Raw genomic sequence first — 15,334 nt, 5'->3', positions numbered from 1 at the left:
GTCGGATCCTGTCCATGTCTATACTACACCTCACCGTCTAAGCCTTTGGGCTATCACCGTATCAGAGATGGGCACCACGAAGAGATGGTTAAACACTTGAGCTTATTCGCAGTTTCATTCTATGCTGTATAATGCTGCATATGAAGTGGCAATTATCAATTACTCTTTATTCTTAAAAAAAAAGAAGAAGAAAGAAAAAAGGAGGGAGAATTTAGCAATTGATGCATAGATTATCGTGACTACATACCTTACGCATATCCATAAGCTGATGCTCCGGAAAATTGTGCCAACGGCCCAAGAAGTCAACTGTGTATTTGTAAGGCTTATCCACTAATGATTCTATTACTCAATTGTAGTCCTAGTCCATGCTCGAATCCTTCGAGAACCAGCATCACATCGGCTCCTAGCAGAGGCACTGTTCTCAACTTCGCGTAACTCATACCGTTTAGAGAGTTAGTCTCTAAAAAACAGCCCTTTGTAAGTACATGTATGCAGCGTTACATGCATTTCAAGGGCGCATCCTCCTCATTCCGTGCCAATATAGAAAGAAAGGATGCTATTAGCTCATCTAGTAACAGTTACAAAATATTTGCCAACACAAGAAGCATCCAGAAGACGCTATTATGATTCTCCATCACTTAAACGTGCTGGAAATTCAAAGTTTCGGCCCCGTAACAACAATCTTTAGCAGCACGAGGGATGTGGGGCCCCTTTGTGGCGTTGCCCACCAGGGTGGTTTTAGGACACGAATTGGCGGATCTGAACCAATCAATCGCCCTGTGCACAGAATCGCAACGCCAAAACGCTCAAAGTCTTTGCTACGTCGCCTCCTTCCGCATCCTCGCGATCCAACGCGCCCTGCCTTTCAGCGTCGAGAGTCTCAAACGCCTTGCGCTCCACTGCCTGGACCTCAGTCTGTGCAGAGAGAGGCGAGCTCTGGTCCGGGAGGCCATGCCGCGCAGATGACCCCGGCAGCAACAGAGTTCCCCTATTTGTACGAAACAAGTTGAGTTTGCGCCGGCTTCGACTAGCGATCCATCATGGGCGGCCTTCTCTTACTCGTCGGCCTATGCGTAAGTCTGCACGCGCTGTACAGATTTGGACTCTTCGTTTTGCTGACTTTGGACGTTTTAGATTGTCATGGCAGTGGCGTACGCAATACCTTCATCGAGCGGTTAATACGAAAGACACACTCAGCTAACAACAAAACAGGTCGTTCCTAGCCGGAGCCCTGCCACTGTCGATGACACTTTCACAATCACAGCTTCGATTAATATCTAGCATTGGAGTTGGCGTGTTGGTTGGAACATCTCTTGTCGTTATTATACCCGAGGGCATCGAAACCGCAGTCACGCCTGCAGAAGCCTCTCATCTTCACAAAGTACGGAGCCTAGTTCGGAGATCACCATGGGCCCTTGGAATCGACCCTCGAAATATCATTGAAACATTCCCCGTTGTGCAGACCACCGCCCCCCGAGATACGATATTAAGTGGCGACCTGGCTAGCATTTCACCACGGATCGAAATTTCACAGAGCTATCAAGCTATAAAAAGACGGGATGATGGGGAGGAGCAATCGCAGGAACCGTCCCAGCCTGCTCCGGAGCAGGAAGAACACGAACACAAAGAAAACGAAACGGCGCACACGCACAGTCATGAGGTTCCAACGCTGGAAATTGGATTCTCCATGATTGCTGGCTTCATTCTGATGTTCCTCATCGACAGGCTTCCCAGACATGCTACTGAGAGCCTGCGGTCTGGACCAGAGACTCGCCATATGAGCTTGGACGATCTTGGAGGGGGGGATACGGCATCCATTGACGAAGAGGCGGATGGCTTCTTGAATTCTTTGGCGCCGACCCCTCGAAAAGCGCGTAGCTTAGCAACAACCACTGGATTGGTGATCCACGCCGCAGCCGATGGTATCGCCATGGGAGCATCTGCAACGTCATCTAATATGCGACTGGGCTTCGTCATCTTCATTGCCATCATGATTCACAAGGCCCCCGCTGCCTTTGGCTTGACTTCAGTGCTGCTTAAGCAAGGACTATCAAAGCGGGCAGCTCGAGGTCACTTGGTGATTTTCAGCTTGGCCGCGCCTGTTGGAGCTTTGTCAACATGGATCATGATCACGCTGCTTGGTGGCGATCACTTGCAGGGGAATTCAGGTCAATGGTGGACGGGCATGCTTCTACTGTTCTCGGGGGGAACGTTTTTGTAAGTCCACGTTGCCATGGTCTCTTGGGTTAATAAACCCCAGTAAACTAACTGTGTATACAGATACGTTGCGATGCAGGCTATGCAAGAGGACACCGGCGCTCATAGCCACGATCACGGCTCCGGCATGAATGGCTACTCGGATGGCAACTCTGCACATCAGCGAAAGGCAAAGGGCCCTCAAATGCGAGACACGATTGCCACGGTTGTGGGTATGGGGATTCCACTTCTCGCGCAACTTGGCCACTAGAGATGCCGCTAAATACGATTTGCACGCATACACCGCGTATCAAAAGTACCCAGCAGAAAGGGGGTGTGTTTCAATTGTTTCTATGATTCCAAAACAGCATTTACTACGGGATGATCTACTACAGATGTAGACGGGCTTGTGGATAGTTTAGGTATAGAGTTATCATATCTTTGAGGGTTGAAATAGTTGGTCGCTTTTGGGCTTATCATGCGCAGCATATAATTACATAGAGCACGATACCTTAGATGTCTGGCATAGCTTGGCAGGGACTTAAAAGCATTGGTACTTTTTGTCAATTTAAATTTTCTATATTCACTAATATCTCTACTGCGTTTACTACATGTATGTACATTATAGCAGAGCTCTTTTACAATTTGAGCGTTCTTATTCCTGCCTATGCGCATGTGCACTTTGATTCTACGGCGCCTTGATGTGCACGCCTATCAGATGTAGTGCTGGCTGCATGTAGCTACTAAGCAAATCCACTGCACATCACGCCACTATTAAGAAAAACAGGTACGTTATACTCTACTTCGTGGTGCCAGGATCACATTAATGCCCAACAACGGGTCGATTCAGAGTAAACAGCAGTCTAGATTGGCTCAGCGGAAATGACGTAGCACAGGAAAAGCAATAGTACAATCCGGAGTGAATTTTTCCTTTTCCTTTTTTTTTTTTAAGAAAAAAAGTACCGCAGGTAACGTTGTGAGGAGAGAGGGGATCTCTGTAACCAGGCGGAAATCAATGTGAAACAAGCTTGGATAAGGGGGAGGATCCCTTGCGAAACAAACGATTTCTTTTTTTAACTTAAAAACGCCAAGAGAAAAATTCAATATGTGGTCGATCGGGAGCCCCGTTATTGGAAGGGGCCCTTTTTAGAAGCCGATGCCGATGCTGATGCTGATGCTGATGCTGGTGATAGATAGTACTACTAGCAGTTCTGGTATGCCCCGAAATAAATGAATGGATACAACGTATTTTAACATTGCAAATGCGGACCGCTGCAAGTGAAACGACGCCACGTTGGATGGAGATGGAGAACGCAGTCCCATGCACATGGTGCCACTGCTTGGGAATATCGGATTTGTCAGACCAGGGGTACAGTAGGGCATCTAATACTGCGCCTCCCTCTTTGTTGAAGAAGTTTGGCAAAAGAATGCATAGGCTAATTAAATGGGTAGAAATCACAATGGCTTCAGCAGCAAAAAGAGGAAGAAAAAAATTGGGCATACGCACATATACTTTGCACTAACATTCCGGTTTATTGTGCATCCATGAACGCAGGATGCAGCGGTCAGATGAGGCCACTGCTGCGTGTATGCACCCAACTTGCTTGTATCTGCACTGCACCAGTGAGTCGCATGTCTACAATGAGCTTCCTAAAACGAAGGGGCTTGCCGCAATATTGTCTCTCTTATACTGCATTCCAGCGTGTATGCCGTACTGCGGGCCGGAATGGAAAAGGATGGACGTGCGAAGCCTTTTCAGAAGCACAGTCAGCAGCGGCTGCCCCTTGAGCACGACGATCGGCCGAGATCCCAGCCACCGGTGAGAGCTGTAACGCTTTGTAACATCTAAGTTGATAGCTCCGCCTTGTTTGTTATTTTAAGCTTTTCTACCGGGTGTGCACTATACCAGTATGAAAGCCAATAGTGCGCAAGAAGTCCGACTCTTACCAGCTGTTTGCCGCCCACTATTAGTACGACTTACACGCCGTCTCAGCTGCGATTTGCAGCCCAGCTCAGCCAGCCAGTCAAGAACATACACATCACCAGTGTGCACCTTTGTATTGTCTGTTAGACACAGGCGCTTGAAGCGGCATTGGGCAATGCGGAGAGCAGTATACGGCATAATCCATCATGTATAACATAGTCTGGTGACCAGGTTTTGGGTTACGCGCCGCTTATTAGCAGAAGAAGGTTCGGCAGAGACTCTGTATTCGCAGTGCAGGCTCCATGCATTAGCATCCCATCCATGTTGTATAGAGGCCTGACGGGGAGAGGGGCTCGGTGGGACCAGACCCGATACACGACGCATCAAGAAAAGCCTCCTTGTTCAGCCGTTGCACAGGTGCAGACACCCAAGACTGGCTCTGATCCTGATGCCGGGTGCTCCGCAGCGCCAAAACTGCTACTCCGTCAGTGCAGCGTCAAGGCGGCTGCTGCAAGGGCATCTTGGGCATGTCCCCCGCCTCCACCGTGGCCAGCGAGTTAGTCAGTTGAGGCGCCGCATGCGGGCAGCGCAGCCGCTGTCTCGAGAGCCACAGTGCCGCTAAAGGCGCCCAGGCTAGCATGTACTACTACCTTGTCACGATATACAGGAATAGGTATACCTACCAGCCAATGCTCCGTTCCTTCAAATCAGCAGGTAGTAGGTAGCAATACTAAACACCATGTCGAGCCGTTTCTTGCTGATGACGATGTGCCCGAAAGGGCCCCAGGCGCCCCTCCTGTGGCTCCGGCATCTCCAGCGAGCAGCGCCTGACGAGGCGGATCGCAGCGCACGCAGGTGGGACACCCACACCCAGCGCCAGGGTGCTGTTGCGTGCTGGCGGCGGCTGTTAGCGAGCTGCGTACCGCGCCTCCCCTAAATCGCGGTGGCGCCCGGCAGATCGGTACGCAGCGCACTACTACAGGACACCCTGCCCAGGTACCTGCCACCGCCTGACAAACGATCAAATGCTGTCACGCTCGTGCCGTTCCACTAGGGTACGTACCTGCACAGTAGCGCCGGTAGGGGCGCGGTACGTGTGCTGTACGGGTAGGGTCGCAGTGCCGCCCCGCGCGTCGCAAGTACACGCCCGTACTCGACGACCCTGCCATCCACTCCAGCTGGCACTCCAGCAGACCCAGCGCCAAGCGGCACCCGCTTTCCTCCATTTCCAGCGCTGCTCCTCCTCGCACTCCCGCTCACCTCGCTGACCGATTGCCCTGAATCGCCATCACTCTGGCCTCGAACCTGACGAGAACCTCGCCCCGACAAGCCCAAACGCTCCTCCTTGCAGCCGCTCCACGACTCGACGTCGCGAACCACAAGCCCAGCGGCGCGCGCCTCGTCCTCGGCTCTTCCTGCCCGAAACACTCAGATACGGAGCCTGCCGAAGCAGATCAGGAACCAGGGATTATTCCCCTTCCAAGGCGGTCGACCAGCGAATCCACCAGTCCATCTCATCCATCATCCCTTCGATATTCGGCGCCGCCAGTCACTGCTCCGTCATCCAGGCCGCAGCACCAGGGAGTCGCCCGAAACGCGCGACACGTCTTTGACGATTCTCATTCGCCCTTGTTAATCGGCAGCTTCCACTCGCTTCATCCCATTTTGGACTTTTTGGACCCTCTCGGCCGCCTCTTCCAGCACCGTTTAGGAGGCCGACCCATGTCCTAAACTACCGGTATGCTTACTCTTCTTTTCTCTTCTTCTCTTCTCTTCTCTTCTACTTCCTTTCTGGATTCTTTTCCTTTGCTCTATCCTTCTGTTCTCCCTCCAGAATCCTCCCTGATCCAGTGCCCTTTGATGTTGGCTGTGCTGCTGTGGATTTAATATACCAATAATGCGTCCTTGAATACCTCAGCAACAAGCACGACAATAACTTTATTCAACACACCTCATTCCCTAGAAAACCACCATCTGCGTCCATGTGTACTCAAGCAAAGGCATCTATAAGCTAATATTCGCCCATCATCAGGCTAGACCAGGCCAGGGCCCTCTTTTTGTTTTGTCCAACTCGATATTTGCCATACGCACCCGGCCCTTGTTGCTCACCAACATCACCTTGTCGAGTCCGCAATTATTTCAACTTAATATCCTGATATCGCATACCTTTGCCAACGTTTTCTTCGAGCGACCCTATCGCCCGGGCGACCATGGCTGGCTTTAACAGACCGATGAGCTTTTCCGAGAGGAGAGGAAGTTTGCTGAGTGAAGAATTGACGCTTAATACCAACAACTCGCTATTGCACCAGAGAGTCGAGAAACTGCCGCAGCAGAGTCGCCAGATGAGAGGGCCGCCTACGCCTAACATGCCTACGCCAGCGGCTGATTTCGACCAACAGCTGACGGGATCGGCTCCCGATCCCCCAACTCCAGCCGCGTCCCCCGGACCTGCACACTGCCAACCAGACTGGAGCAATGCCGCCGATGACGAAGACTTCTTCTTGGCCAAGGTCCGACAGCATTTTCAGAACTCTTCCGGTCCGCAGCGGACCAGAATTCTGGCTGATTTGTTGAACCTCTGCACGAGCCAACAGCTTAGCTTTGTTCACCAATTTGTCAGCCCATTATTGAAGAAGGACCCGTTCACCAGTCTTCCAGATGAGCTATGTTTACGGGTGCGAATTTACACATCCAGCAGCATTATGCAATTTCTTATTGCCTTTTTTCTCTTCCTGCTAACGAAGTTACAGATATTATCATTCATTGACGACCCCAAAGTCCTGGCGCGATCGTCGCAAGTCTCGAAGCGTTGGCGAGATCTCCTGAGCGATGACATGACGTGGAAGAACCTTTGCGAGAAGCACGATTATGGTCGCCGAATGTCGGAGGTCTCGCCCTCAGCTCCGATCATGACGACGCGATCCTCGGCCTACGCTGTCGATGTCGATAGCGAGATGTCCAGTAGCTTCCCGGGAGCCTTTCCCTTCACATCACACGCCCCAAGTTCGATGAGTTTTGAGAGCAGGAGGCCCAAAATACGTTCATACAAGTCCCACTTCAAGCAGAGATACCTCGTGGAAGCAGCTTGGAGATCTGGCGGCACAAGCATCACTCGCAATATTACACAGGAAGGAGGCGTGGTCACTAGCTTGCATTTGACGCAAAAGTACATCATTGTCGCCCTCGATAACGCCAAAATCCATGTCTTCGATACCGATGGCAACTCGATGAGAACTTTGCAGGGTCATGTCATGGGAGTCTGGGCTATGGTGCCCTGGGGGGATACTATGGTCAGCGGTGGGTGCGATCGCGATGTGCGCGTTTGGGACTTGAAGACTGGGTAAGTCGGCATCTGCGAATAGGAACCGCTTCAGCACGCTGTCTATTCCTCTTGTATTCACTTTATTAACCTAATGATAGTGCTTGTCTACATACATTGCGAGGCCATACATCGACCGTTCGATGTCTGAAGATGGCTGATGAGAATACCGCCATTTCCGGTTCTCGAGACACAACGCTGCGCATCTGGGATATCCGCACCGGATTATGTAAAAACGTCCTTGTCGGACACCAGTCAAGTGTACGGTGCCTGGAGATCAAGGGCGACATTGTAGTATCCGGGAGCTACGATACGTTTGCCAGAGTTTGGAGCATCTCAGAGGGAAGATGCTTGCAGACACTACAAGGACATTTCAGCCAGATTTATGCTATTGCATTTGACGGCAAGAGGGTGGCGACTGGGAGCCTGGATACTAACGTTCGAGTCTGGGACCCCATGACTGGGTAAGTTGCTCGTGCTATTGACTCCCCTCCTGACTTACGCCGGCATCGCTAACCACTTTTTTTTTTCCTCCTTGCAGAGAATGCCTTGCTATTCTCCAGGGCCATACATCTCTTGTCGGGCAACTGCAGATGAGGGGTGATACTCTAGTGACGGGTGGTTCTGATGGTTCGGTCCGAGTATGGTCTCTGGAAAAGATGTGCCCTATCCATCGCCTTGCTGCCCATGACAATAGCGTCACAAGCTTGCAATTCGACGACACTCGAGTTGTTAGTGGAGGAAGCGACGGGAGAGTTAAGATTTGGGATCTCAAGACGGGCCATCTTGTTCGCGAGCTGATTGCTCAATGCGAAGCGGTTTGGCGAGTTGCCTTTGAGGATGAGAAGTGTGTCGCATTGACATTGAGGCAAGGTCGCACAGTAATGGAGGTTAGTCTTCAACATCCACCCTCTAGATTGACTTCTCATCTTCTCCCGCGGTACTAATTTGGGAATAGGTCTGGTCATTTTCTCCTCCGGAAGAGATGCTTTACGATCGTCCCTTTTCGCTTCAGCAGCGTGTCCTCGAAGACGATCCCGACCGTCCAATGAGCGCGATGGCGTTTGATTACCGAGGCAATGATGTGACAATGGCCGGCTTAGGTCGAGATGCATCATCTCAAGATATGAGTATGGTGGACGCTGGCCCGTCGACAGCTCCGCTTCAAGGAGGCAACATGACTTTCTTCCACGACAATTAATCAGTGAATATTCCCTATATGGTTTGTTTTAATGCGACCTGATTCGGCTGGCGCAATGATGGGAACTATTTTTGGCTCTTACAAAGAGAGAGAGAGAGAGAGAAGCTGGAATCAAGCAGGATTCAAATAATGACGGAGTCAAGTTGTTTGGAGCGGCTGGCTCGCCCGCTTTGGCTTTTATATACATGGCGCGCGGTTCAGGTTATAGATCGCGGCGTGGATCTTGTGGGAAGCATATTTAATGGCGTTGCTGCATCATTTGGAACTTCGAGTATAGCTGGAAGAAATCGCATCACATATGGGCATGAAGATGGGGATGTTTATCAATTTGAAAGCGACTGGGTCGTGGAGCTTCCTTTGTTCTTTTTATGCTACAGAAGATTGGTTTTCTTTTTCTTTTATTCTCTTTTCTCTTTTTTTTTTTAAGGATGCACCAGTAAGGACGGGATTCTGGGCGCCCATAGCAGTTCTAGCGATAATACCAGGAATATAGGATTAGGTAGAGGTAGATCCGATGCGATACGGAGGGAGAGGGCCAATTATATTTTCATAGCCTCTCTAGATTAGAATACTCATATCCATCTATCCAGCTTTGATCCGAAGATTGAACAGCCTCTTGTCAAGACGTAATTTGTCTTTTGCCGCCGAGATCGAGTGGATACTGCGAGTCGTAGCCACATGTCGAAGAAGCGTCATTGACGTCATTGTTTTATTGTTTGGACAATAGGGCCGTCAGTTTCGCAAGAACGCCGAAACTTTGACCAATTGCGTCACAATGGCATAATATGAGAGCAATCTAAGTTGGATTTAGATTGCTCGAGGTAAAAAATAAAGTTCAATATAAATATAGGAGGTAGATACCTTAACCACCTTCATACCTACTTCCCTACCTATCTACCTACCTTTCCACCTATCTACCTATCTACCCCTCAACCTATCCTTCTCTACGACAAAACCTCCTTCGCTATTTCGTTTTCCGCTAGATCCATTGCATATTCATTTCCTCCAAGATGATTTCTACAAGATCAGCAGCCAGACTACCGCTGTCTCAGAGCAGACTTGCTCTACGCACTCCGAAGCGCCAACCCATTCGTTTCCAGTCTACCTCTTCGACATCTTCGTCGTCATCAGCCACGGCTGCAGGCAATGGGTCGCTGGGAGCTGGTATCATTGGCGGCGTGGCCGGAGCAGCACTTTTCTACGGAATATATTCATTCACGCCTGCTGGTCGAACGGCTAGCAAGCTCAACAAAGCCGTGAAAGAGGCTGAGAAGAAGTACCAAGAAGCGGCAAAGAAGTTGCAGGCGAATACTCCAAGCTCATCACAAGCCGTCGATTCCATCAAGCAGTTTGCTTATTCTTACGTTGGATGGATACCTGGCGGCCGCGGTTTCGTGGATGCAGCATTCAAAGATTGGGAGACTGTACGGAAGGAACACGCTGAGGAGGCGGATAAGATTGTGAACGATGCGTATAAAAAATTCCAGGAGATTTCCAAGTCGGGTCTCAGTCTCGAGACCGCATCGCGCGCTTTCGACGCCCTTGCTGACCTGGCAAAGAAGATTGCTAATCTTACTGGAGATGCCCTCTCGGACGTGGTGGATAATCATCCTCAGCTTAAGGAGAAGCTCGGAGGTAATATCGATCAGCTGAAGCAAATGGGCGAGCAGTACGGCCCAGAGGCGAAAAAGCAAGTGGACGAGACTTGGAACCAGGTCAAGGACATTTTTGCCGGGGGATTTAGTGCTACAAGCATAGCCAAGGCAAAGGAGCTCATCGACGAAAAGACGAAGCAGGTTCAGAAGCTTGGCGATGAAGCGTGGAAGAAGAGCTTGGAAGAAGCAAAGCCGCTTCTTGACAAGAGCCCCAAGGTCAAGGAACTAGTAGAGAATAATACCGATGCTCTGAAGAAGGGCAATATCAAGGAGCTTTTTGACAAGGTGCGCGATGCGGCCAAGTCTGGAGACTTGGGCGACCTGGAAAAATACGTCAACCAAGCGAAGCAGAAGATTGGGGACAAGGCCAGCGAGATGGGATGGGGATCCTTGAACCAGTATATGGACAAGATACCCCAAGGCAGCGAGATCTTGAGCAAGTTGGAGGAGATGGGCCGAGTTGCACAGGAGCATAAGGAGGAAGGGGAGAAGCTGTTGAAGGAGACGATGGGCGATATTCAGAAGGTGCTTGAGGAGAAGGGCAAGAAGGCGCAGGAGATTGCTGAGTCTGGGAAGAAGAACTGAATGATGACGGCCTCTTCTTACTCTATTACATATCATAACAGAACTTGGTGAGTGTCGCTCGGTAAGAGTCACCACTTGATAATTTTGCCGTTGCTAGATTGGCTCGCCAATAGTCAACAGCACATGCGATGGCTATCCTGTTAAGATGAATATGAAATTGTACTCTGCTTTACAATCTGAGTGGTTGGGTTTTATTATAGAGTACTTCACTATTCATAGGCTAAATAATCATTGTAATGCTACATTTCAAAAGAAACACACCAATAAACTGGGGGGTACACTCATAGTCTCGTAAGTTCGCTTGATATTATTCATTCGGATGGTTCTAAGGCCAGCTGTTAACACGGCAGTAAATATTACAACTTTCCTAAAGGACTGCCACCTGCGTAATTATACTAAATAATCGCCTTATCTATCTACTTAATGGTATTCGTGTCGGCCTGCATATGAAAAGGGAGTATTAGCTGTGTAAGTTGCGTTTCAACAGCTTACAAAGATGGCAGTGGTCGCGGTTCCGACTTGGGGATCAGTGGACACATGGTCGAGTCTCGGTCAATGTAAGCTTTTCATTGCATGGGTCTATTCTGAAACTAACCGTTATCACTGGGATACATATAATGGAATATGGCGGCTTGCTGCATGGTCTGTCCCAGACGAAGCCCTGGGATTTTGCAACAATTGGCAAATACCTAGGCCAAATAAGTTAAGTTGTGAGATAATTATGCCGAATAGTTCCTTTACTTTGAAAGAGACATGAGGTCTCGTATATAGCGAATGAAGTCAGAGCCTGTGATGCCTGCCAAGGTCCTTTCCGGGAACTTCGCGAAGCACTTAAATAATGGAGGCTGAGCTTGATGATTCATGGTATATGCCGCTGCATGTTGAATAATAGAAACTATCTGAGATGTATATTTGAGATACTCACTACCATGGCAACGAAGAGCCTACTAGATAATATAAAGCGCTACTTGGCTTATGACAATAATTGCGGCGCAGATGCTGGTAAAGGCTTAGCCGCCGTTGCGGCCCTGACTAACTCGCAGCGAACGAAACGCTGCATTTAGCCTGCTGATCCACGGCAAAGACACACGTTGCGCATTGCTTGGATAAGAGTGGATGTCGTCTTCTGGAATGTAACCACGGCTTCTTTTTTCACGTGGACCTGATGATGGTTTTCGGCCGATTAATTTACGGCTACGACTCCGGTTGGTCTGATGATCAGTCTCGGTGGGTGGCAATTGCAGCAGCTGCCGGGCTGCATCTCCCCCTTATTGCTTGCTCTTTGCCGTGATACTACCCAACTCGACACTTTCAGTAGCTCTTTTAGGCAACTCTCATCTCATGGATATGACCTGGTGATAAGAGGTGGCTCCCACAAGCCGAAGCTTCTTTCCCAGGGATCCCAAACTTGGAAGGCCCGATCTCGTTGGCTTCGGTTCTTAAAGGAGCGAGAGTCGGAAGTTTAAACGCTTGTCATTTTGTTATTCTCTGTGTTAAGCGAATATTGTCGACCAGCATAGAAAGAAACAAGAATGATATTGTTGACTTCGTTATTGCTGCTGTTGGCAGTGCCATCTTGTCAGAGTCTGTTGAAGACGCAGGCCAAGGAACAGCACGCTGGAGAGTATGCGCTGAGACCGCTGAGTTTTACCCGGAACGGAACTTTTCAGGTTTCTATTTTTGAGGATCTTCACTTTGGAGAGAGTGGGTTTACTATCTGTTGATTTTGCCGTGATACTTGAGTTTGAGTTGTGTAGCTAATCACTGATAAAAGATGCTTGGGATACGTGGGGCCCTCAGCAGGATATCAATTCAGTTGGCGTGATCAACAAAATCCTCGATCGCGAGTCCCCTGGTCTTGTCGTCTTGAATGGCGATCTTATCACTGGAGAGAACACATTTCTCGAGAATAGCACTGTATACATCGACCAGATTGTCCAACCTCTTGTTGAACGGCGCCTGACTTGGGCATCGACATATGGCAACCATGATCACAACTTCAACATATCCGGCGAGGGGATTCTGGAACGAGAGCAGCGCTGGCCGAATGCTCGCACCACCAACATGGTTCCTGGACGAGATGCCGGTGTTACCAACTACTACTTGCCAGTATACGCGGCGGGATGCAACGAGATAGATTGCTCCCCCGAACTCTTGCTCTGGTTCTTTGATAGTCGCGGCGGCTTCTACTTCCGAGAGCTCAACCCAGACGGAAGCCAGCGCGGCCAGCCGGACTGGGTTGATACCAGCGTCGTGGACTGGTTTCAGCAGACTAACCAACGATTCATGTCAAAGTATAGGCGGGTCATACCATCACTGGCTTTTGTGCACATCCCCACATACGCCTCACAGGCCCTGCAGGTAGAGAATGGACGAAATAGTGTTGACCAACACTACCAGCCGGGGATCAATGACGACTACCCTGTTGCTACTCAAGCACAAGGATGGTGCCCTGATGGGAGAGACGACGGGACATGCGAATATGGCGGACAAGATGTCCCTTTTATGCAGGCCATTACTTCCACACCCGGCTTGATGGCTGTGTTCTCGGGCCATGATCACGGCGCCACTTGGTGTTATAAATGGGACCGTCTAGTTCCAGGAATGACGGTTGAGGGTACAGGAGTCAACCTCTGCTTCGGACAGCATTCCGGATATGGAGGATATGGCAACTGGATTCGTGGGTCACGACAGGTCCAAGTTGACCTCAGGACTCTCCGCAGCGCCACCTGGGAGGCAGAGACGTGGATTAGGCTGGAGAGCGGCGATGTTGTGGGCTCTGTGTCACTGAACGCGACGTATGGGAGTGACTGGTATCCTGCCACCCCGGACAACATGACGTATTGTCCGACTTGTAACTACTCCATTATTACTCCGGGGCCAGGATCAGGGGCCTTTCAGAAGAAGCTCAATGTGCGCCGCCGGGGTTGAGTTGTTGAGTGCCGAGTGCCGAGTGTTGAGTGTTGGAACAGTACTTGGTTAATGTCGATTTTTGTTTAGCATGTATTGGGTAATTGAGGGGTTTCTAATGTTATTGGGGTAGCAGCTTGAGTGAATATAAATTCTTTGAACGCATCTGGAAGAAGCCTTTGTTCTTTGAGGCTAGTGAGTGGAAGGGGGGAATACTTTGTTTGAAGTGGAATCCTTGATTTCTTTGTAACAGAGGGTACTTTTTGTGCTTTTTCTTTAACATGCAGATATAGACATTGTTGTGATACTTTTGTTAAACGTGCAGATATAGGCATTGTTGTGATCTTTCTCTTTAACATGCAAATATAGATATTATTATGTCCATGTTTTGCTTCCGGTGTACTTTTTGTCTCCTGACAAACATTAGTCTATACTAAAATACGGCAGTACTTTGTGATACACAACAGGAATACCATATTTGTTAGAATCCAAGATCAGACTCAGAATCTCAAGGCCCAAGAGGATTCAAATATTCTGTGATAAATAGTTTATCTCTCCATCTGTTAAGGTACATTTTAATACTAATCGCCCCAGGGCCACCCAGCGTGAGTTGTGAATTTTATATATCGTGGGGAATATACTTATTGAAACCGACGGCGGGTTTGTATCAAACTGCAGAAATCGCCGGACTTGGGGCATATCGGCACTTTAATGTTTATGTAGTGCTGAACGAGGGTATTGTCTTGGTGAATTTGGGACTCTTCCTTTAGGATCTTACCAAGCCGTCTGCAAATGGTTCCTTACTCTCACTGGGTGACTGCATTACCAATACCAATGGATCTCCACTGGTTACTCGGGGCCTCATAACATACAAATCAAGAGATTGAAAAGAGGGAGCTGAAAAGAGGTAGCAATATCTACAAAAAGGACCATCGTTGTTTATTTGTTAGGTGGATATGTACTAATAGTCGCTCTATTGTAGCTCGATTGAACAAAGCCTTTATGCTATGTATATATTACGGAGACGGCTTGATGTCACCTAGTAATCAACTCTTAGTGGGACTGCGCTATTTCGTGGAGATGTATCTTAAGAAAAGTTTTTATTGCACAGAGATTGAAGAAGCGGTGGACGCGCCATGAACAAGGCTTGAAGGCCCTAGCTTCCGTTCACTTCCTGTCTGTTTGCGAAAATGAATAGCTTCCTTTACAAAAGGAGTGGGTTTCTTTGTCCCTAAAGTGAACATTTCGAACGCCTTTGTTCGTTCAACAGAGTGATTGCACTGTTCATTTCTTCACTGCGCTCTCCGGCCTCGAACTCTCAAATATATAATGCCCTCCTCTCCCCGCTCTTACACTCGTCCAATACTCTCAGCCTCAACAAACATTCACATCAGCCATCACTCTTCCCTTCAAGGAACACACAGCGGCAAGCCGGCTGGTATTCTGGGCTCAGCAAATCAAAGCGAGAAAATAGTCTCGATTGATTTGCCGGCTCTAGGGAGGATTGATGGCAGAACAAAAGTCTACTTTTTTTCTACGGCAAT

General features: G+C 49.1%; 4 protein-coding genes across 4 annotated transcripts; all 4 read left to right on the top strand.

Annotated features, from left to right (window-relative positions):
* The first annotated feature begins 648 nt into the window (after positions 1-648).
* Positions 649-2,844, top strand: TrAFT101_010031 (uncharacterized protein). Its single transcript, XM_024902487.2, has 4 exons — positions 649-1,073; positions 1,135-1,151; positions 1,213-2,217; positions 2,281-2,844. The coding sequence occupies exons 1-4, from the start codon at positions 1,041-1,043 to the stop codon at positions 2,465-2,467; spliced, it is 1,242 nt and encodes a 413-aa protein (XP_024761033.1). The 5' UTR covers positions 649-1,040; the 3' UTR covers positions 2,468-2,844.
* Positions 2,845-5,862: 3,018 nt separating this feature from the next.
* On the top strand, positions 5,863-9,243 carry TrAFT101_010030 (uncharacterized protein). The gene is made up of 5 exons (XM_024900008.2): positions 5,863-6,795; positions 6,871-7,460; positions 7,541-7,903; positions 7,981-8,329; positions 8,398-9,243. Exons 1-5 carry the CDS (start codon positions 6,331-6,333, stop codon positions 8,638-8,640), a joined length of 2,010 nt encoding a protein of 669 aa, XP_024761034.2. The 5' UTR covers positions 5,863-6,330; the 3' UTR covers positions 8,641-9,243.
* A 209-nt stretch (positions 9,244-9,452) lies between these two features.
* TrAFT101_010029 (uncharacterized protein) lies at positions 9,453-11,152 on the top strand. Its single transcript, XM_024908038.2, has one exon. It carries the CDS (start codon positions 9,651-9,653, stop codon positions 10,878-10,880), a length of 1,230 nt encoding a protein of 409 aa, XP_024761035.2. The 5' UTR covers positions 9,453-9,650; the 3' UTR covers positions 10,881-11,152.
* Positions 11,153-12,260: 1,108 nt separating this feature from the next.
* Positions 12,261-14,122, top strand: TrAFT101_010028 (uncharacterized protein). Its single transcript, XM_024905175.2, has 2 exons — positions 12,261-12,584; positions 12,655-14,122. Exons 1-2 carry the CDS (start codon positions 12,413-12,415, stop codon positions 13,809-13,811), a joined length of 1,329 nt encoding a protein of 442 aa, XP_024761036.2. The 5' UTR covers positions 12,261-12,412; the 3' UTR covers positions 13,812-14,122.
* The last annotated feature ends 1,212 nt before the right edge of the window (positions 14,123-15,334 follow it).

The sequence above is a fragment of the Trichoderma asperellum genome, chromosome 6, assembly GCF_020647865.1.
Source record: "Trichoderma asperellum chromosome 6, complete sequence".
Classification (NCBI taxonomy): domain Eukaryota; kingdom Fungi; phylum Ascomycota; class Sordariomycetes; order Hypocreales; family Hypocreaceae; genus Trichoderma; species Trichoderma asperellum.
The sequence above is the reverse complement of the archived record's forward strand: the minus strand, read 5'-3'. Positions and strand labels throughout refer to the sequence as shown.

Excerpts from the sequence above, each read along its gene's own strand:
- TrAFT101_010028 (XM_024905175.2), top strand. The coding sequence starts at position 12,413 with ATGATATTGTTGACTTCGTTATTGCTGCTGTTGGCAGTGCCATCTTGT. Across the intron at positions 12,585-12,654 it reads GGATCTTCACTTTGGAGAGA|ATGCTTGGGATACGTGGGGC; the intron begins GTGGGTTTACTA and ends CACTGATAAAAG.
- TrAFT101_010031 (XM_024902487.2), top strand. The coding sequence starts at position 1,041 with ATGGGCGGCCTTCTCTTACTCGTCGGCCTATGC. Across the intron at positions 2,218-2,280 it reads TTCTCGGGGGGAACGTTTTT|ATACGTTGCGATGCAGGCTA; the intron begins GTAAGTCCACGT and ends CTGTGTATACAG.
- TrAFT101_010030 (XM_024900008.2), top strand. The coding sequence starts at position 6,331 with ATGGCTGGCTTTAACAGACCGATGAGCTTTTCCGAGAGGAGAGGAAGT. Across the intron at positions 7,461-7,540 it reads GTTTGGGACTTGAAGACTGG|TGCTTGTCTACATACATTGC; the intron begins GTAAGTCGGCAT and ends ACCTAATGATAG. Across the intron at positions 7,904-7,980 it reads GTCTGGGACCCCATGACTGG|AGAATGCCTTGCTATTCTCC; the intron begins GTAAGTTGCTCG and ends TCCTCCTTGCAG.
- TrAFT101_010029 (XM_024908038.2), top strand. The coding sequence starts at position 9,651 with ATGATTTCTACAAGATCAGCAGCCAGACTACCGCTGTCTCAGAGCAGA.